Source organism: Egretta garzetta, unplaced genomic scaffold (assembly GCF_000687185.1).
Source record: "Egretta garzetta isolate BGI_Z169 unplaced genomic scaffold, ASM68718v1 scaffold51, whole genome shotgun sequence".
Taxonomy (NCBI): Eukaryota; Metazoa; Chordata; class Aves; order Pelecaniformes; family Ardeidae; genus Egretta; species Egretta garzetta.
Window position 1 is genome coordinate 5,089,235 of NW_009258549.1, and position 21,672 is coordinate 5,110,906.

General features: G+C 39.5%; 1 protein-coding gene across 1 annotated transcript in view; it reads right to left on the bottom strand.

Moving 5' to 3' along the window:
* Positions 1–2,784: 2,784 nt before the first annotated feature.
* UBN2 (ubinuclein 2) overlaps positions 2,785–21,672 on the bottom strand; it is a 55,594-nt gene continuing 36,706 nt past the window's right edge. Inside the window, exons 13-18 of the mRNA XM_035903204.1 lie at positions 20,202–20,252; positions 18,730–18,772; positions 16,528–18,066; positions 12,314–12,560; positions 11,474–11,563; positions 2,785–10,405 (exon numbers count right to left, since the gene is read on the bottom strand). Of these exons, the coding sequence (XP_035759097.1) occupies positions 10,356–10,405; positions 11,474–11,563; positions 12,314–12,560; positions 16,528–18,066; positions 18,730–18,772; positions 20,202–20,252 (2,020 nt within the window). The 3' untranslated portion in view covers positions 2,785–10,355. The remainder of the gene's footprint in view (positions 10,406–11,473; positions 11,564–12,313; positions 12,561–16,527; positions 18,067–18,729; positions 18,773–20,201; positions 20,253–21,672) is intronic.

Below are 21,672 nucleotides of genomic sequence, written 5' to 3' on the forward strand. Positions count from 1 at the left end.
GCGCGGAAGGCGGTTACCGTCGGGTCGGCTCGTAGCTTAGGCTAGGGCGCCAGGCTTTGGCTCGAAATAGCGCACCCGAGCAGGGAAGAATTCCCTTCTTAGACTAATCCTCCGATAGCTTTACAACGCTGCTCCTTGCTCGCAGCGTGTCCCTTGCCGTTGTGGTCGTCCTGACTGAAGAAAGGGAACAGCCCCCCTCCCCCAAAAACAACAATGAAAAACCCAACAAAAAGTCCCAAGCGACAACCCCCCCAAGTGGAACCTTTTTACATCTTTATTTTGGTGTTAGAATCACAGAGACAGGGCTGATATGTACATTCCTCTTTATTTAACACAGCACGGACACATGACACGTAAAAAAAGAAAAGTACACTCATGAAAAAAAGCCTGTCGCAGTTAGGGACAGGGAACAGCTACGCTGAATTGAGTAAGGCTCCTACTGCAGAACAGGGGTCTGCCGGCAAGGTTGGGTCCCAGAGCAAAGTCTGCTGCCAAAATAATCTTTGCACTCCTTTCAGGAAAGCAGAAAATAAAAGGGCAAGTCCCTCTCAGAACAGGTGGAGGCGGCCTTATCTGCAAGGTTTGCAGGATACAAACCCCGTTACTGTGTTTGGACCAAAGCACGGGTAAAATGAGAAATGCTCTCCAGCTATTCTTGCAGAGGGCCGATAGTCCTGACCTCTGAAAACATCAGACTTCTCAGGAATAGCAAACCTGAGTATCTGGAAGGAGTGAAAACATCCAAGTAGTTGCACAGAAGAGGGTTAAAATTAGTCTCCCTGATCCAGCTCTGCTAGCCACAACTGGGAATGTGCAAGGGAACAAACCGGCTTCCCAACTAACAAGAGACTAACAGCCATTAAACTGACCAGAACAATATCCACATTTGGAACTGATGCAGGCTTTTGTGGCAGCAGCTTCTTCCTTTTCCTGCTTGAGTTCAGGATGGAAATTAAGCAGGCACCAGTTCCTCTGACAAAGAGCCTTACACGCTTTTAAAAAATTAAAATACAAAAAAAGGGAGACAGGTGTATTTACAAAATCCATGGCTGGTACAGTACATCATTTTTAAGACACACTAAATGCTACAATCTTTCAGGTCCTGAGATTATTACAAAAAAAAAAAAAACAAACCAACCCAACAACTCAAAACTTGCGTTCAGGTCCAGTTTTATAAGGAAAGAAATCACACATTTAAAACACAGTATCCCTTGAAGTTACTGGAACACACCTCCCTAAAAATCCAAATGAAAGTGGTGCTAACCACCCAAATGTAGCTGCATTTGGTTGTTCAGCCTTGCTGTCACAAGAGGGGAGCATTTCACAGGGGAGTTTCTCTGGAGTAAGCACACGGCTCTTGGGATAAGCCCTGTGATCTGAAATACACAAGTATTAAAAGGAGGAAGGTGACCTTGTACAAATTCATGCTGGACTGAGTAAAGCATCACAGGCATCACCAACTCAAACAGGTTTGCCATCTTGTAGTAACTGCGCATTCCTTTGTTTGAGACCGAGGAATGCAAAGAATTCTAACTGTGATTTAACATTGGTTTATAATAAAACACTTGGCCGTCTGTTTGTTCCGAGCTACCTAGTGAAAGGCAGGAAACCACTTTGTCTGTCTGTTTCTCAGCCTTTCATTGTCTTGGGGATCACAGCAAGCCAGGTAGAGTTAAGCTGGCTATATCCAAACTTGCTAAAATATATATACACACACACTAAAAGTGACACCAAACAAAGAATACGGAGGCCAAACCTCTGTCGAGGGGACGATCCCCACTACCACCAGCTGTGCAGGCAGGTATTTGGACGCTCTGTTCTTGACCAAGCCTCAACAGGGAGAACTAAAGGGACTTGCACCCACCCCTCTTTTTTTTTTTTCCCCCCAATGAAATATTCCGAACACAGTGCTTTTGTATCCTCAGAAGTTATCGCCACAGATGCCCTTTTATAATAAGCACCTGACTTTAAACTAGAGAATGCCAACATTTTAAGGATTACTCATGAAATGCTTCTAACCCTCAGTAAAAGAACAAACCAACCCAACAACTCAAAACTTGCGTTCAGGTCCAGTTTTATAAGGAAAGAAATCACACATTTAAAACACAGTATCCCTTGAAGTTACTGGAACACACCTCCCTAAAAATCCAAATGAAAGTGGTGCTAACCACCCAAATGTAGCTGCATTTGGTTGTTCAGCCTTGCTGTCACAAGAGGGGAGCATTTCACAGGGGAGTTTCTCTGGAGTAAGCACACGGCTCTTGGGATAAGCCCTGTGATCTGAAATACACAAGTATTAAAAGGAGGAAGGTGACCTTGTACAAATTCATGCTGGACTGAGTAAAGCATCACAGGCATCACCAACTCAAACAGGTTTGCCATCTTGTAGTAACTGCGCATTCCTTTGTTTGAGACCGAGGAATGCAAAGAATTCTAACTGTGATTTAACATTGGTTTATAATAAAACACTTGGCCGTCTGTTTGTTCCGAGCTACCTAGTGAAAGGCAGGAAACCACTTTGTCTGTCTGTTTCTCAGCCTTTCATTGTCTTGGGGATCACAGCAAGCCAGGTAGAGTTAAGCTGGCTATATCCAAACTTGCTAAAATATATATACACACACACTAAAAGTGACACCAAACAAAGAATACGGAGGCCAAACCTCTGTCGAGGGGACGATCCCCACTACCACCAGCTGTGCAGGCAGGTATTTGGACGCTCTGTTCTTGACCAAGCCTCAACAGGGAGAACTAAAGGGACTTGCACCCACACCTCTTTTTTTTTTCCCCCAATGAAATATTCCGAACACAGTGCTTTTGTATCCTCAGAAGTTATCGCCACAGATGCCCTTTTATAATAAGCACCTGACTTTAAACTAGAGAATGCCAACATTTTAAGGATTACTCATGAAATGCTTCTAACCCTCAGTAAAAGAAGACTACAAGAGACAAATCACGTAACAAGGGTACTAGTTTAACTGCTAAAATATAATGCTGCTCAGTAGAGTTTTGAGGGTAAAAAGTAGTAGTTTTGTAATTTTTTTAAACAGTAGTCCAAAAATAAAATTTCTCCATCTATTTCCAGTATGGATCTTGAGAACTATGCGAGGACATGGTACTAATTGCTACATGATGGAATCACCGGCAATGAAACACACACTACAGTTCTCACCTCTGAGCTAAACTGTTATTTGTAGTTACATACAAGACTAAAAGATCAGCGAGAAATACCTGGGGACCGCAATTTAGCTTTTATTTAAAGATCCAGCTACCATGTAGCCAATAACTCCCCGTGTTTAGAAGCAACTTAATTTAATTGATAAATTTATTTCATTCACTTCTGATACTGGAAGGAAACCTGGGATGTCTCATGGTTTCTCCCCAGATCTAACCTGTACATTACAAAACATTGCTGCGGCTTCTTAAACCAATTTTGAGAGCTGAATATCCTAAAAAAACCTCTCAAACTAAAACCTGTCACAAGAGGTGATTTTAGCTTCCCTCTTGAAGCAACTTCATGACACTTGACACTAGGTGTTGCACCAGTGAAAGGGTTTCTTTTTTAAAATACAAATTTCTTTCTTCACGTTAGCAAAAAAGACTTCTGCAGTACAGACATTCAAAAAAATATTCCATTTTCTTTGGGTAAAACTTCAACATGTGTTAAGAAGGGTAGCTGGGGGAAGGAATGCATGTAACACTGAAACACGTAAATACTTATCTGCATAGTTGATATTAGTGACTACTAATGAAACTAAGGCCTTATCTGGAAAAAGCTGAGAACAAAAGAAAGTTTATTCCCCCACGCCCCACTCGTCTGGTGAAATCTGGGAAGTCTCAAAGAAGCTCTGGCTGCCTCCGCAGCTACTTGGTTTGGCCTGTGATGGTGGCATCTCCTGACTGGTTTTGGTTGATTCTCTCCCTTTTTCTCTTGGTACTAAACAGTAACAAACATAACTAACTGTCAATAAAATGCATCTGCATACATTGCTGGGCAATACAAACAAACAAAACCCCTTAGTATTGAGCATGACAGGAATCAAACATAGTGTACACTGCTTGCTTTGGATTACTTCACCATAAAGAAAAACTAGTTAATGGTTATTACTTAAGCAGATGATGGCAATAAAGAGACTGAAATTCACTTCTAGATACAAAACATGTATTTTTTTTTTCTCCAGAGTTGCTCTATAGAATTATAGCTGTCAAAAATGGCTACAAAATACAGACCTATATCCTTGACTACTGACAAGATTAGCACAGTTTTATTTATGAGGAGTGTGCAAAAACAGCTGTAGGGAATCTTTGTACTTCCCCAGTTTTGGGCCAGTTCCAGGCCATGCTGATCTCTCAGCGTAACTCATAGCAGCAGCAGGGCTTTCTATGGCCCCAAAAGGCTATTACAGCAGCAAGGGATCACCGAGTCATAGAAAAAGGATGATGAAGCCACACCAGAAGTTTCCACAAACAAAGCATTCCCCTACACAACAGTTATCTTTCCAGTGGCCCAGTAAGCATACTTCTGGCTGCTTATTTTGGCAGTGATTTCTTAAGCAGTAGACAGACAAAGATTTTCACAACAGCTGCATTTGTTAAAAAAGACCACAACAGTCAACCATCATGACCAGCTGTAGATTCCCCATCTCACAGATCACCCTAGGATAAAAAGCACATGTGCCCAAAATAAATTGAAAAGAAACAGAAGAGCCAGGTTAGCTCAGTTTACTGCCACAGGTGGATATGGCAAACTCCACGGAAGTAACTTCACTAATGCACCTACAGCAGATTAAGAAGCACCTTCACTATCACAACTGGCTAAGCTACCAGCAATAGTCCTATCTTTGACTGGCACCATTAGAGATTGGTAGAAGAAATCCTAGTTTACATAAAACAGGTTCACTCAAACATATGAAGACAAGCTAAGAACTGAAATAGCAGTTGGGCTATTCTCTGCCACACAAACATGTTGTATTTGATGTCTTATTTTCTGCTCTCTAGCTGGGTTCTCCGCTTACGAAGGACTCTTCATTCCATTTCATATTGCAACTCAAAATTAGATCTTCCCTGGGGAAACACATCACAGAACTAGCACTGTCTAGTGTGGCGTACATCTGTTACCTTAAGTTCAGCATGCATGTTTTCAGCAATCCTAAATTGGATAGATCCTCAGCACAGAATTGTTAAAAATCACTAGATGAGCTATTGCAGATTGCTAATTTTGTCAGAGAACAAGGAAACAAGCACAGACACTGTAATCAGGGTTCACTTGCAGCTAATAACACATGAACTTACATTATAGTAAGAGAACAAATCATTAATGAAATCTCAGTAAGTTGAGAAGAAGTACAACTAGAAAAGTACTTCATGGTGAATGATTTAGGCAGTATGTGAATCATAGCCAGGTTTAACTTCAATTAGCAGCTGCACTCTTCCAGGTTTTATCAAATTCCTTCTTACAAAGTGACACTTTGGTAAATGTGAGAATCCTTGCAATAACTGGTGTCAAGCAGACGTGACCAGCTGTGCACGCGTTTCCTTGCAATTCATCTCAACTCAGGCTTGTTGCAGGCTGCTATTTTAACTTTCTCCCCCCGCCCTCCCTCTTGGGGTTGTCAGTCACACATCTTTGTCTCAGATTCAGTAATTGTGTGAAGTGGTCCAGTATTTAATAAGGTTGCCAGACAGGGCCCACAATGTTTTACTCGTGACCTAACAAAGATCCAAATTTAAAACCTTCAGAGAAAAATGCAAGAAGTTTCATTCCCATTGGCCACTTCCTTTCTCTCATGCACGCTTTTGCGCACTCACACACACACACTCTTTTATTGTACTGCCATCTTTGCACCAACGTTCACCTTTAAGTAAAGTGTTTAACGGAGCCAGCAGAATGCAGAAGGACGAACACGTTCCTCAGGAATATTGCTGTATATGTGTGTGTGCGTACATGTGTGAGTGTGAGAGAAAGAACGCACAAGCACACAGAACCAACACCAGGGTACAGCAGCTATGAAGTTACACACGTTACTTTTTTTTTTTCTTTACAAAAGGGAAAAAATAGTATAACAGCATAAAGCCATCTTGGCAAGCTTAAGATTTTCCTCCAAAATGCCTTCCAGCACTTCAGGATCTCTGAGAACAGTTTAAAGAGGGTAGGGAAATAAAAATAAAATAAAAAAGGCACTTAAACAAAGGACAAAGGCCTGAATCAAGTAAGTCATGGAGGGTAACAGCCATTTCACCAGAGCTAGGACCAATCAAAATCTACCAACCTTTTTTAAATTTCTATAAAATTAAAATTGCATAAAGTGTTAATTAATTAGCCATTTACCTACTGCTTTCACCTTCTGGTTCATTTTATGAAAAAAAAATAAAACAAACCCAAACAAAAAGCAAGTGTCCCTTTAATGATTTCCCCCCAATTCAGCGAAAGATGAAAGTTAGGTGTGGGAGGAAGCCTTCCACAGCTTGGCTTGGCTGCAGGTTTTCCCTGCAATGCCATCTTCAGAAAATGTCCAAAACAAAAGCAGAAGAGGGACCACTGTGCCTTCACCAATTCACTCCAGAAAAAAAAAAACACACCCAACCCAAACACCCCAACGCTTCTAATCCATCTGTGGGCAAAAACTACTCAAAAGAATACCAAACCAACTGTAAACTAGATTAAAATTTGCTAATAAATACAGCCAAAAGTTCATTTTACGAATGTAGCAGCAAATGTGATAAAGTTAGTTGGAGTCCAAGATGACTCCCAGAGGGTTAATGGTTCACACAACTGATGGCAGCTTGGGAGAGTTGCAGGATTTCTCTGTTTTCATGTCCTCAAGGGTCTTGCACCAAGTGGAGAAGGAGTGTGGAGGAAGGGTCAGGTGATGGGACTGCGGGAAGGAAACAGGTTCTTGGCACCTGTCCCACCCCCAAATCTGTGCATCAGACAACTTTGATCGGATTCAAACAAGAAGCAGAACCCAGGTAATTAAAAGTTACTTCTGATTAGCAGAAAACAGATGTGAAACCCACAGCATCCACACTTGTGACTTAGTTGATTGGTATCAGTCATGTATCTCAAATCAACAGAGGAGGCTGGACAAAGTGATTTAGGCCATTTGCATCTTGGAGTGGGAGAACACTGCAGTCAATAGTCCAAGGTATCAGGAAACTTTGCAGCCTGTTTTTCATCTAGCCTGCTTTCTTTCTTTGCAAGTATCTTGAAAGGATTTAAAATAGCTACCACGACTTTTGGGACTTTGGATCATGTAGCGGAAAATATTACCCAGACGGTTTTAAACATCTAAAACCTGCGTTTGAAATTATTGCTTGCGTTTGTTTGGGGCTTTCAGTGAGCTTGTCATGTTAGCTCATACACAGTCCCCAAACCAAGTTCAGCCTTGCTGTCTGGAAAAAGACAGCTCTACTTGGCTTTCTTATTGCTTGTGAATACTGAGGGTTATTTAGTATGTACAACTACAGTTTATTTATTAACAAAGGCCCTTAGAAAGGAGTAAAAACTTGGGGAAAAACATCTTCAGAAGAGCTGCTGTGCAGAAAATAGTAAAACATTAACTTAATTTTGCATTTGGACGTTGCAGAAATCTTTCACTTCCCCATCTTGTTTATGCTACCTGCAAAGGTCTCTGGGAGCCACCCTATTATTTCCTTTGATTTCGCCTTGCTAGGTTTAACCAGGGAGAATAGGGAACATAGACCCTTTCATCGCTATGTTGCTGATTCCAAAGAAGCTCAGAGTGTAATGACTGAGCACAGTTACCCTCTGGGGGGCTGTTTGAACTGGCTTCACAAACATGTATTTTTATTCTCATCATTCTACTACCTATTTCCACATCCTACTACCTATTTCCACAGTAAGTATTAGTTGTTTCCCAAGACTGAGAAGCTCAATAGGCCACACAGACAGGACTACTCCTACCCTCCCCTAAGATTTAGAGAGGATGCACCTCAACTGAAGGTGAGGCATACTTCCAGGAAGAGAGGAATGTTGAAAGGAAATTTGTGCTGTAGTTATAAAGGGCTCCAAGTCTCCCAATCTAAAATTTCATTAAGCATGAAGACAAAAGATGGCAATTTGAATGAGATGCCTTGATGAGGAAAACACAGAAGAGGTAGAACTCTCTTAGGACAGGGTCTTTTAAATATATTGCTGCCTGATGGCTCACTGCTCCAACTCCCTTAGCTACATGCATTGTTAAGAATTATCAGGTTTGACACAGTTCAGAGAATTAGCATCCTGCCAGAACTCTTAGGCCTCAAAAAACAAAAGTTGTCTTCCTTAAGCCCTTCCTGGAGAAAAAAGGGGGAAAAAAAAAAAATCAGATGAAGCTTGCATTCTAAATAGTTTATGGTATTTTGACACAATTTGCACAGTATTAAGAATGCCAGAGTCTATGTAGCTGCGTGTTTCAACTCTAAATAACCTTGATGATGCAAGCTTATCTAATCAACACACCACATACAAAACATGAGCACTAGCTAAAAAGCATTTAATTGGCAGATGCTGTGGAGTGAAATTAACGAACTAATGCGTCTTATTTTAATTCAATCTGTCTTTCACAGAAGTGTTGTGCAAAAACATTTATTGCTGAGCTCAACCCAACATTTTTATACTAAGTACACAATATATATTATTTTAAATTCACGTATATATATTTATATAAAATTAAAATGAGCTCTAAATAGAAAAGAAACTGTTGTCTGGTCTAAGAAAAATAAATCACATGTAAAAGAAACCTGAAAGCTATAAGTTAATCTAGCAAAAAACCACTGATGATTTATTATCCATGGGTCAAAGTCTCTCTGGAAGGTGTGAGATAACCAGTAGTCACTGGTTCAATCTCAAGTCAAACTACTGGAAAGATTAGCTACTAAGAATTTCAGCATCTCCGATCAAAGGAATGTTTCAGGGTTGAAGGAGAAGGGCATCATACTATTTTATTTGCTCCTTTCCCCTATGATGTATTTCAGTTTCTGCCATTCTCATCTTTTATCTGACAGCGCAAGGGATTCAACAACAAAGTTCTGTCCTAGTGTTGAAAGTGCAACGTGTGCTGGATACTTCCTAACCTTACAAATTAACCAGTCAATATATTGCTATCCAAAAAAAAAAAAAAACCAAGCCAGCTTTGCAGTCTTGTGCTACCATGTAAGGAAGAGTTCAGGTCAGGAACTCCCCAGGCCAGCAGGGGCTGGAAATGCTGGAGAAAACCCATTCAGCCGCCAGAAGAGAAGGCACCTCTGGTCGCTTTTTGAACGACTCCTCTTTGGCTAATGCCTGAAGCAGTATTAACCTGGCTCTGGAATAGGTCACATCAGCTTTCTTTGACTAACAAATCAGTATAATGCATGGCTTTTGGGAGGAGTTAGATGAAAGATGGGAAGATCTAGAATGAGTAAAGAAGTGGTTGTGTTTTATAAAAAAAAGACGTGAATAGAACATTACTTAATTTTAGTAGCAGATAAGCACAAGGCAAAGAAAAGTTTAACAAATGGAAGGAATGAAAAATCAGTGTGCCTTTAAAAAAAAAAAAGATGTGGGAAGGAAATGCTAGTCTAACCAATGTGTTTCCTTTTCATGTAAATGGAAGAATTTCCATCCCCTTCCTCCCTTAAATAAGAATCTTTATATTAAAAAAAAAAAAAAAAAAGAATCAAACAAGGAGCAAGGGATTTCCCAGTAGTCTGTCTCTCCCATCTCAATGTTCCAGGAGATCTGTTTTTGAAGACAACTCTCTAATGAGACTGCATACATCTGTAGGCTCCCTAAAGCCAAACAGCCTTATAAAGCTGGAAAAATGCCCGTTATCAGAAACTGCCTTTGTGTAAGGGTTTAGTTATAACGCAAAGTATCCCAGCACCACCTCTACATAACCTTTGGTCCACAACCATATATTACACTCGGGACCTACACAATCTTATACTGGGCACTTTGGGCACTAATGAAGTGGATGATTCCACCTTACATAATGGATGGAGAAACCTATTCTAGCTCCTCTCACACTTTCAACTCTTCATTGGACATCACCCAGGAAAAAAAAAAAGTTTGTGCTGCTGTGGGTTTGACGATCAATTTCTCTTAAAAGCCAATCAGAGCAGATAAAAAAAAGCTTGTTTCTTTAGGCAAGATCAAACTATGACCAGTCTGCATGACCAGGAGGACCAGTCCTCCTTTTCCTTCTCTCTTTGATCAAGTATTGTTTTCTTTTTCTTCTTCCTCTCACCACAGTGCTTGGGATCAGAATATGTAAACATCGACAGAAACAGCAGCCCTGTGACAATAAGCACTTTCCCAACTGGGCAGATTCTGTCAGCCAACCAGAACTGCTTCAGCTCCCTTGCTTGTCCAGAAGTCACTGGTTTTTCCGCTGTAACTTAGTGTCCCCTTTACTTTGGCCTCCATCTGTAGTTTAAAAGACAGGAAAAAGGAAAAATAAAAGCATGAGTGAACTTTTATTTTTATAGCTTACAGCACGAGAGACAGGAATTTGAGATGTTCAGCTTTAGCATCACCAAAAAGTACGGTGTCTTTATAGGATGGAAGATTTTGCATCTTCTCTGTGGTTCATTTATTAGAAGTAACACTGTTGGAACCTGAGATACAGGCTTCATACCAAAAGATACCATCTATCGAAAGATTAAGTTGCAGCTTGGAATACTGAAAAACATTTAAAATCAATCCTTTTTTTAGAAGCCTTTGCATTTTTAGTATTCAACCCATGGCACTCACTGTGACAAAAAATTAAGGTTGTGCCAAACAGCCAATTGGTTTGTTATCACAGCTTCTTTGAGCAACACTGCCCAGTTTTTTGGTGCTAAGAACAGGATGAAGAACCCCCACCAAACCACTGCCACCCTTTCTGTTCCTTCTCCTGGCAAAAAAACCCCAGAACACTCTACAGGTGGCAAAGAAAGGAGTACACTCTGAACTGCACCTTCCAAAGCTTTATGATAGTGTTTCAGCTCTAAGCCTTACAAACAGAAAAAGGAGATGTTCTACTTCATGCTTCTCGTCTCAATCAAGGATAAGATTTCCAGAGAAGGCAGATCTTCCATTAGGAAACCATCACACTGTTAACGCTTCTAGCTGGAAGGTCAGTTTCTCCTCCAAAGGACAAATTAAAGTTGAATGGAAAAAACAATCTCACCAATACAGATTTTCTGCAGCCTGTAAACAATCATGTTAGTGTCTCGTAAGCAGTATTCCTTTTACCCCCAATAGTTGAATTTGTACACTTCGGTTTCTAGAACTGCTAAGAATTAATTAAATTTTTGAACCTTTTTTGTTCTTGACATTGAAGACAAGTATAAAGAAAACTGTTCAGGTTCCAAAAATACTGCTACCATACAATGTGTACTGTCTGCTGCTACCAAAGCTTGTCCCCCATGTTGTGTTTTCTCTAAACCAATTTCAGTTCTGGTGTACATTTTATTTCAGTCTAGGGCAGAAATGTGAAAAATATGTCTTTACCTGTGTAAGCTTGCTGCAAGTGAGCAGGCAGAGGTGAGTGAGACAGCGTTGCTGCGTGCTGAGCACCTGGCTGTAAACCCTTCAGTAAGTCTGGGGGGAAAAAAAAGGAGAGCAACAAAGATGATGTCTTAAGGACTGAGGCAGCCTTTGTGAAACAAAGTCTTTGTTTTTAGTGCAGCTGTAGTAGCATGCTAATTTGTACAGATTTCTGAAGATTTATCTCAACAACAAAAAATAAATACCTGATAGCTGGAATAAGTCAAGAGAAACAGACCTATTCAGGTATGGTTAATCAAAAGTCAGAGCAAGGATCATGCCTCGCTATTGGGATGCAACTCTTCATATCATTTCCTTCAGCAGAAAGACCAAAAATTTATATAGGTTAAAACCCTGAAGAATTTCTTTTTAAGCAATTGGAAAAAATAAATGCCACATTGGTTGATACTTCCTCATAAGAGAACCGTTTGATATTAGAAATTACTCACCTAAAGATATTTTGAGGAATCACCATATTAAGTCTCTTATTTGTGTTGTGACATTTGGAGACTTTTAAGCTATATTCCCTTCTAAAGACACGGGATTAAAAGCTAACCTAAAAAAGCATGTTCAAAACTAAGTATATACTGTAAACGTAACAATGAAGTTAAGCTCAAAGGTGATTCATAACATTTGGATAATTACATAATCAAAGTTTTACCAGCAAAGAAATCATGTTTACCCTCCTGTAGGGATTTTCATGAACCAAATTTGAGTCTCAGAACTTTATTGCTTCCCTTCTTAATTTCTGTTTTCAGCATGCATCTTTCCTTATAGCACAGTGGGATAACTAATTCCACTCACTCTGAGTTAGGCTGTGGTGGAAAGCCGCTGAGGTAGATCCCGAGGTGGTTGTCACTCCAGCTGTGTCCGTCCCAAAGCCAAGCAGCTCCAAGGGAAACTGGAAGGGCACGGTCACAGGAACAAGGCCACCCAGCATCCCAAAAGGAGTTAATGGTGCAGATGTCACGTTCTGACTGGTTACAGACAGGGGTGATGCCATGAGAGTCAGAGGTGAGGCGTTAGCCAGTAATGACGCTCCTGCTGTTGACTGTACAAAGAAAAGGCGTATTTAAAGATTTTAAAGCTCCGAGTTGTTTTCTTGAAGGAGGTAAGAATCAAGCATTTTCTGTTAAGTGTGGCCCTATTAAAAAGTGTATTAAACTATTAATAAATATCCACTTATCCACCTAGGAGGTCTTCCCACTGTTCATCTGCTAAGCAAATATAATTATATCTCAGATTCATTATATCTCAGATTCAGACATGACAGTATGGTTCATCTCATGTTTTTCTCATCAGCCTTGCAGGTAATTTTGTCTATCTCCTTTCTAATTATGCACTGGGTCTACAGTCAGAATCTAATGCAACATCTATTCGACTAATATTACAAAATTATCAGATGTAGATCTGAAGTTCTTTAGAAGCACAGTATTACTCTCTCCTCTCCAAGTCTGGGTCTTAGCAGAACACTAACTTTATTTCTAAAGAGGTTGCTTAGAAGCAATGATTTTTTTGAAAATTAAGATTCATACATAAGAACCCCCACACTTTGGGAAAAGTCAGGTTACCAAAATGCAGACATACATATGCATGCATAGGTGTGTATCCACATGTCAAAGCAAAAGGCAAAGGAAAATCTCTCCACTCTACATATGTCACAATGAAGTTAAGTCACTGTAGTTTAAAAGTGAAAATGCAAGATTAGCCAGAACAGTATAGCTACAACAGCTCCCAAATCACATTAATTCACCTAACATTCAACAGCTCATTCTTGTTTAACAATCTTTCCTTCACTATGCATATAGTTATTTTATATGCTAATGTTCAATTCTTTAATGGTCTACTACAAAACCATTAGTATAGAAAGCATTTTGAATCTGACTCGAGCTTGATATTTTAGATATTTGAGTTAAAGACTCAGACTGAACAGGAGTTCAAACCCATACATTTATACAAATAAGCCTTTACTAAACCCAAAGCTTAGAATCATTTTAATGAACACATGAGCTTAAAATGAAAATGAAGTCTCCTTGAGTTCTGGAATATCAATTTACAGAAACAGCAAAGTGATGAAAACTCCGAGCAGGGATGAAGTTTCTATCACCGGTTTTGGTCTTAAGGTGTTCAGATAAAAGCAGCTACAGAAAGATTAGCTGCTGCTTACAAGAAAACACAAAATTTTAAACCCATAACCCTGTAAGTGTAAACAACTACAGATGTGATGTTTGTAGCAAGTGTTTGTACTGGTCATCTTAGGCATGACAGCTTCTGAGACATAATCCATCCCACAAGTAGAAAAAAAAAAAAAGGATGAAAACCATCATGCATGATTATTCTCTTTTGCCTTTAAAAGTACTAATTTCACAATAAGCCTATGTACAAAAAATTGCAACCATTCTATGTAATCTTTACTGTGCAACAAAACAAAAGCCATACAGTATTCTCTTGCAATCGTGGATTTGTAAAATGCCTAAAACCAGAAAGCAGCTCTGGAATGTGCTCTGCCAAGACCTTGCCTACTCTCTCAAAAAGGAGGAGAGAACTCCAGTGATGGGAAGAGCTACAGAGAATGCCTTAAAAGAGTTGCAGTTTAGATGTTTCTATTTATCTCACCTATGATAGCACTTCATAAAAGGGTTCATCCTGGTCATGTAAATCTGAGTCACTAAGATCCTTAAAAGTCTAAGCTAGGTTCTGCTCAAGAGTACTAGTGGTAAGTAAATCTTTTAAAGGAAATCACACTTTGACTTTCTGTTCTTAAAATGCAACTTAATAGATTATTCAAGAGTAAAATTTCTGTGGAGGTACAGCAGGTGTAAGCTTATATTCTGGTAGATAACTATCAATCCAAAGGGGAAAGAAGGGAAACACTTCTTGGAAACTCTTCCTAGTTAGGAACATCTTTATCATCACATGAAATCGTCTAGTCTGATCTTCAATGTAAGCAGGCCAGGATATTCTAATGAGCAACTCTGGTACCACCCTCATCTTCTGACCAATTAATAATATCTCAGATAGGAATTAAATCCCTAAACCCTTAATAGAAAGGAGATTCACTTTCAGTCTTATGCAAAGTTTTAAGAGGGGTAAATAACACCTTAGTACATTGTACCTAACAACTAGTCTGGAATTAGTTATGTTCAGCAGCCAGCCATTAGATCTTTAAGGCTAAGTAAAGCCCTCTTATCACAAATCTCTTCCCCGTCAGTGTACTTGGACTATGAAGTAAATTGATTCTAATCTCTTGAACATACTCCACTGACTAAGTCTCAGTCTGCACAGTAGCAACAGCCTTATTCCATGGTTTATCTTCCTTGCACCACTCTTCTGAACCATTTCTAGCTTGAAGTAACTTTTGAAGTGTTAAAAAACCCACATGTAAAGTCACAATAATTATTTTAGAGATACCATATGCTGTGCAGTACCTCTAGCAGATTTCCTCCCCTTCTATATACCAATACACCTTATTTTGCTCTATTACAGTATGCTATGCACTCATGTTACTTGATAATCCACAACACCCCCTCCAGTCCTCTTCAACACCATGGTCTGCCAAAACAGATTTCATTCCCCGGGTGATCAGTGTTTGTAAAACATATTACTTGCCTTTAACTACAGGAAGGTTTGCCAGAATTTATCTCACCATCCAACACAATACTACTTATTTCCCTTGTCCGTCATTTTTAAGCACTACCGCACGCATTTCACATTTTCTTCTACATCACAGCAATTGTATCCACTGGATTCTGTCGATTGCACCAGGAAGAAGCAACTCTGTTCCCAGTCTGTTCACTGTAGCCTTTTTTTGTCTCCTTCAGGCATCTTCCAGAGTACCCAAACTGCACTGTATCTGGCTCAGCTCAGCTCTTCTCTAGGCCCTATGTGGTACCCCAGTGGCCCTTACACAGCCTATGGGTTGTGTTTTTTTCAGAGTACCTAAGATAATGAGGAGGCTGTGTCGGAGCCTGCCAGACATTTCTTGTTTACTGTAACAGACTTAAGGTACAGTAGGATGAAAGACCATAGAAATGTCTTGTAAAAACCATCTTCTTCCCGTTAGTCAGCTGCATGAATAAAACTTTGATAGTAAGCTAAAAGATTATAAACCATTGCTAAAACCTGAGTATACATCACTACCATGCAATATCTACGTACATTGTTCAAAAAAATACAAAGCTTTCATTTGCTGTACACCAACACTGATTTAAAGCAATATTGCTTTTCTTTACTTAAGTAATGAAGACTTCAGGACAGAGAGCGCAATAACAATAGAGGAAAACCTCAAACTGTCTGAGTAATTAAATCATTCCCAGGAAGAAAGCACAACTTGGGAAAGCAGGTTGTCTTCTGGGTAAATAATAGGTTTGCATGGGTTTTACAACAACAGTATTTTCAGAGTATTTGTTTTGTATGACTTTTTTTATCTCCAGTGATAAAGTTCTGTGTAAGCGCTCTCTTAGACAATTTCTAGGATACTTATATATTAATGAGGTGTCTCGTTCAGTTTGACTAGATCCTACAAAATAAAATACATATTTAATCACAAATACTAAAGAAAAGCCCTTGCAAGTGTTAATTTTAAACACAAGTCTTGCATTATACTCCAACCATGAGCAACTGAACTCTAGTTTTGCAAAGTTCATCATGAAACTTGGCAACAAGTGTACCAAGACACCATTTCATATGACCACCCATCATTACAAATAAGTAAATACGCAAGAACACACAAATCCAATAACACAAGAAAATACCACATCCCCTGAAAATATGGTCACACAAAACCTACCTTTTCTAGTGCTCTTAAAAAAACCCAAAACCAAACAAAAGTGAATTCTGTTCCACAGTATAGACCAACCAACATTTTACAGTGAGGATCTGTTCCACACTGATCCTTGCATTTCGCATTAGCTGGCAATAGCTATTCACTAGTGTGAAACAGTTTCATCGCTATTAGCATTTATGCTTAGTGTATATATATGGAAATATTCATGTAAGGTTTAAATGTAAACTCGTACCTGCACACTGGCTGCTACAACTGGAGACCCTGAGGCAGAAGATGGTCTGTGTGGAGTTGACAACTGTTTAGTAGCACCCTGTGTTCCACTTCCTGCTCCCCCAGACAGACTAGTCCTACTAGCTCCACTTGAGTTAAGGTTACTGCCTCTGCTGGCAGGTACATTCATTCCAACTCCACCCAAATTATTTTTACCAACAGTTCCAGAAGGAGAAGAGTTGGGCAATTTTGAAGATGCCTGAGGGTTCTTTGCAGGCTGAAGGCCTGAGGTGCGATTAGAGGGCAGCAAATTCATTGTGGGAGACTGCCTGCTGATATTTACACCACTGGTCTGTTTATGAAGGGGGTTGTTGCTGGAGTGACTACTCTGGGAAACTAGTGCACTTGAACTGGAAGAACTGGGTGTTGTTGCAGGCCTGGGGGATGAGGTGGACTTGGATGAAAATTTAGGCGATGCATTGGGCTTGGGTGTCACAGAGGGCTTAGATGCAGTGGGCTTGGGAGAGGCAGCAGGTTTGGGAGAGGCAGCCATGGAGAAGGGAGGCTTGAAACCCTGGGAAGAAACTTGTGACACCATAGCCTTGGCTAAATAGTTACTAGAGGTAGAGGTGCTGGATGTTGTCCGAGAAACCAGTGGGTGAGACACTTGAGAGCCACTTGCAGATGAAGGATTAGACAAAGGTAGGCGATACACTACAGACTTATCTTGAGCCTTGATGACTGGTGATGAGCAAGACAGTTTGGGATTACTACTCAATTTCACCACTGGATTGGTCTGTGATTTACTAATAGTTGCTTGTAAAGGAGATACGTATTTCTGCTGTACAGCTGAATGCTGGTGCACCTTTGTCACTTGTGATGTTGAGGAAGAACCACCTTGAGCCTCAGAAGATGATACCAAGATATTAGCATCCTTGGTTCTTTGAGAGGTGGAAGAAATAGCTGCTTGGGTCTTAGAGGAAGAAACGTGAGTCTGAGAAGAGGAGGAAGCAGCTTGGATCTGGCTTGACCTCTGTAGTCCTTGTTGAAGTAGTTTGGCTGGCAAAGGCTCTAAGGAAACCTTAGGATTTTGAATTGAAGATCCAGCAATAAGGCCTGAAGAGATACCAGTGTGAACTAGGTCCTGGGGTTTCTTTGGTACTGGCCCTGTGTGACCAGCAATAAGACTTGATGAATGGGGTGTTTGAGTGGGCTCTACTTTCTTTGAAGTTGCCAGGGGCAACTTACTCATAATGCTTGCTAGTTTCTCTTCCCTCAGCCCAGGGCGAGGTCTGGATGTTGGTGTGTCTATGGTGGACCCAAGAGGCGATCCCTTGGCACCATTATTGATAACTGCCAGAGCATCAGAAATAGAGTCCAGTGAGGGTGGGTGGAAAGAGAGGTCTTCATCCAGTGAGTCGTCCAAGCAGATCGTCTCCGGAGCTGGTGTGCAGCTAGAGCTGGCTGGGGTACAGACAGGTGTGCTGGAACTCAGTACAGTAGCGCAACTTGAATTGACTGAAGACATACAGGTTTTCTGTTCTTTCTTTGGACTGGAATCCTGAGAATGAAGAGAGAAGATAGGTTTAATAGCCTTTTTGGAGTAGATTAAAGTCTTTAGTGTAGTACTATTATTCTGTAAATTCAGATGAACTGAAGATCTACTATTGAAATTTTCATATTAAGATAACTGATATCTAGGTGTTGAAGTCCCGTGTGCTAATTCAATATTTGTATTTAAAAACCTAGTGCTATTGCTCCATGTAACTAGAAGTGCCCCACACAGTTAAGAATAATCAATGCTGTGAAAAACAGGGTAGCTAATCTGATTGCTAGGTAAAATTGCTACTGAACTAAGACAACACCTAGTCATGTCTAATGAGACCCTCTGTCAACTTACTACATTATCCTCCCAACCACACATTTTTCCAGTGTTGCCAAATTTAACACAAGCTGAAACAAACAAAGCACACATTAAAAATGTGAAATTTTACTGGAACTAGTACCTCTTCATTGTCAATTTTAAAAAAAACTAATATAGCTTCAAGTTACAAAGCTATACAGAAGTCTTTTATACTACTGTAAAGTAATACACCACCAAGTCAATAAGCTCTTACAATATTTCCTGATGGAACCCTTCTGCCAGAATTTTTCTGGATCAGAGGCAGGAAACAGGTTGTATCAGATGGTCATATAAAATTCAGATATCTAAATAGGCATTTACCTTCACTTTGGGTTTAGGGGCCAGAATCACCTTCTTCTTTGCCCTAAACCAGAGGAGATACATGTGCATCAAAAGACAAAAGAAAGGTAAGATGTTTTAGTTTTAACTGTTACCCTGATTATATCCCAATAAACTAGAAGAATGACTGCTGAAGTCCAGCTTTAATAATAAAACATCCTTGAAACAGAAAATGGGTTAAAACATTGGGGGGGAAGAGAACAAGCACACTTTTAATCCATTTTTTTTCATGTATCTGTAAGTAAATTAGATGCAAAATTCACTGAATTGCTGATATAACCTGATATATATCAGGAGAGGTCTTTAACTCCTTCGATTTAGAGAAACTTCAAAATGCCAAGTCATTTCAGCCTCTTATAAGCTGAACAATAAGAGCATAATAAGAAGAAAATAATAATTCGATAATAAGTTTGCCTACTTAGCAGAGCTTTGTCTAAACTCAAATCACCTGTAATAGTTATATAATTTCACTTTACACTGATGTTTGTCACTGAGGAGTATACTTTGTGTTCTCATTTATATTTCAAACCACATTAAAAAAGTTGCTATTTTTTCCCCCCAAAAAAGTGTTTTGGTGCTTATCACCTGTGAAGGAGTAGTATCTAACTTCTGTTTGTTGCAAGAAGCCATTTAACAAACTTCCAGGTTGTTTTGCAGTGTAAGTGAACACCATAGCACCGACTGCAGTTATGCAAGCAAGGACAAGCACTAAGGATTATTAGTCATCAGTTTAACATTGAAGTTAAGCATTTCACACCTCCTTTTCTCATTTCTATTTCTTCAAGAGGATCAACAGATTTACAACTTACAGGTCATTCATTCTCTTTTGCTAAGCAACTAGGTAAATGCCTGGTTAAAAAAGACCTTACTGTAGGTGGACCATGACTCAGTTTTGCTATTATGTAGAAAAATATCCTATGTTAATCATATTTATCACAAAGATTGCAATTTAGGTGTTATTCAAAGTTGTAATTGTTTATTTGAATTCTGGCTGAATACAGGCAACTCAAGAGGGACACAGCCTTGTCTGAAAATCAAGAAGGTAAAATTCTGCTAAGATACACAGCCTTCTGCAGTTACAGAGATATTTACGAGGAAAAGAAGTGAGCAGGAAGTACTGCAGTCTCTGAGTTCAATTTAATATGCTGCACAGCAAAATTTTAGTAGTGTATAATGCTTTGAAATACTCTGAGTAAAAGGCATTAATTAATCTTAATTCATTAAGAATGAATATCCACTTGAGTTATCTAGCCACTTCATAACCGAGTTAAAATATAGTGCTACAAGAACATTACAGTTATATGTCTAAATTAAAGCATTACAAAAAATTAACAACATTGTAAGTCTCTTCAAACAAATCCCAAAATATCTCCCTTTCCTCCCCCAGCATGAAGATGGGAAAAGATGCTATGAACAACCTAAAGATACTAGCAAGTTGTGAATATTATACTCACGGAGCAGAAGTGAGGTGATTGTGAACACTTCGGCTTTCTTTAAAAAGCATCCTAAAAAGAATGGCAAGAAAAGAAACATAAGGTGATTCTACAAGGACAATTAGCATATGACAAAATATACAAGTATCCTTGAATTTCCAGAAGAATCCTTTGATTATCTGTCCCCAAAGCAGCTAGTAGGTAGCTTATCTGTACTGCTATCATGATGCAGTTCCAGGCAGCCATAAAAGAAAAATATATCTATATTTCAAGTTTACATTCAAAATACTTCAGTAAACAAAGATTATCATAAACTCTTAACAGTATGTGTCCGCACATTAATCACTGGTTTGGGTTTTGTGGTTAGTCTATTGTGGTTTGTTTGTTGTTTTGTTTTGTTTTTTTTAAAGCACAGAGGAAACTAGTCAGAATACAGTAGCCAAGCTTGTTTCTAATTTTCTCCAGTATTTTGTATAGGCCATTGTGTACCACTTCTGTGACTTCAATTACACTTAGATTTACACATACATTTTACTACAGAATCAATGAATGGCAAGAGTTGGTATGACAAATCTCAACACTTCACATGCTTTTATTTTCATGTTATCAACTCCTGAGCTGACAAGTGGAAAATGAAAACAATTCCTGACCCGTACCTAACCCCTAACCTACAGCTTACTACCCAAATGCAGCTATAAATAGACAATTAATGAAAACTATGTCCCCTTCCCTGTTTCCAGGTAGGCAAACTAGAACAGACAAGATTTTCTTACACCACTGCCATCACACTGACCACATCACTAACAGCTGTCTAAACAAGAGCTTTGCACCACTGGTAACACATCCTGTAGAGCTGCAATAGTTATGAAAAACTCAAATATGCACAAATCTCATGTAATCTGGTGAGAAAACATTGACATCCTCTCGCTACAGTTCCAATGCCTTCCTTCTCAGATTCCACTTTCAGCTCCATTTTCACATTTTCTTCACTGTACTACCCTCCAAATCTGCATTACATTGCTCCGCATCAGAGACTACGGAACGCCTATGAAGAACATCATGGAACAAAAGGAACATTCCTCATTACAAGTTCAGTGTGCCACTTTCTGACCTACCCAACTTCTCCAGAATATTTCCCTCCCCACCTCCTTCCTGGTGCTTTGTCCATTCCTTAAATCTTTTTCATTTGGGAATGAAAACCCAAAATTTATCCCAGGCCCCAGTAATTTATCCCAGTAATTTGTAGCATCAGCCTTAAAGGTTCAAGACAAAAGCTTAACTGCTACAGGAACAGAAGTCAGAGATACGGTACAAAGAAAGGACAGTGCAGTATATGTTCCAAAGAAATAACACACTTTGAAAACAATCCCTCCATTGCATACATAAATTTAGATGTAAAAGTTGATGAGATTGTTTCTCTCTGATCATGATTTCAAGTCACACGTGCCGTTGGACCTGTGCAAAGTAAGCGTGCTGCAAGCTTACTTGCATG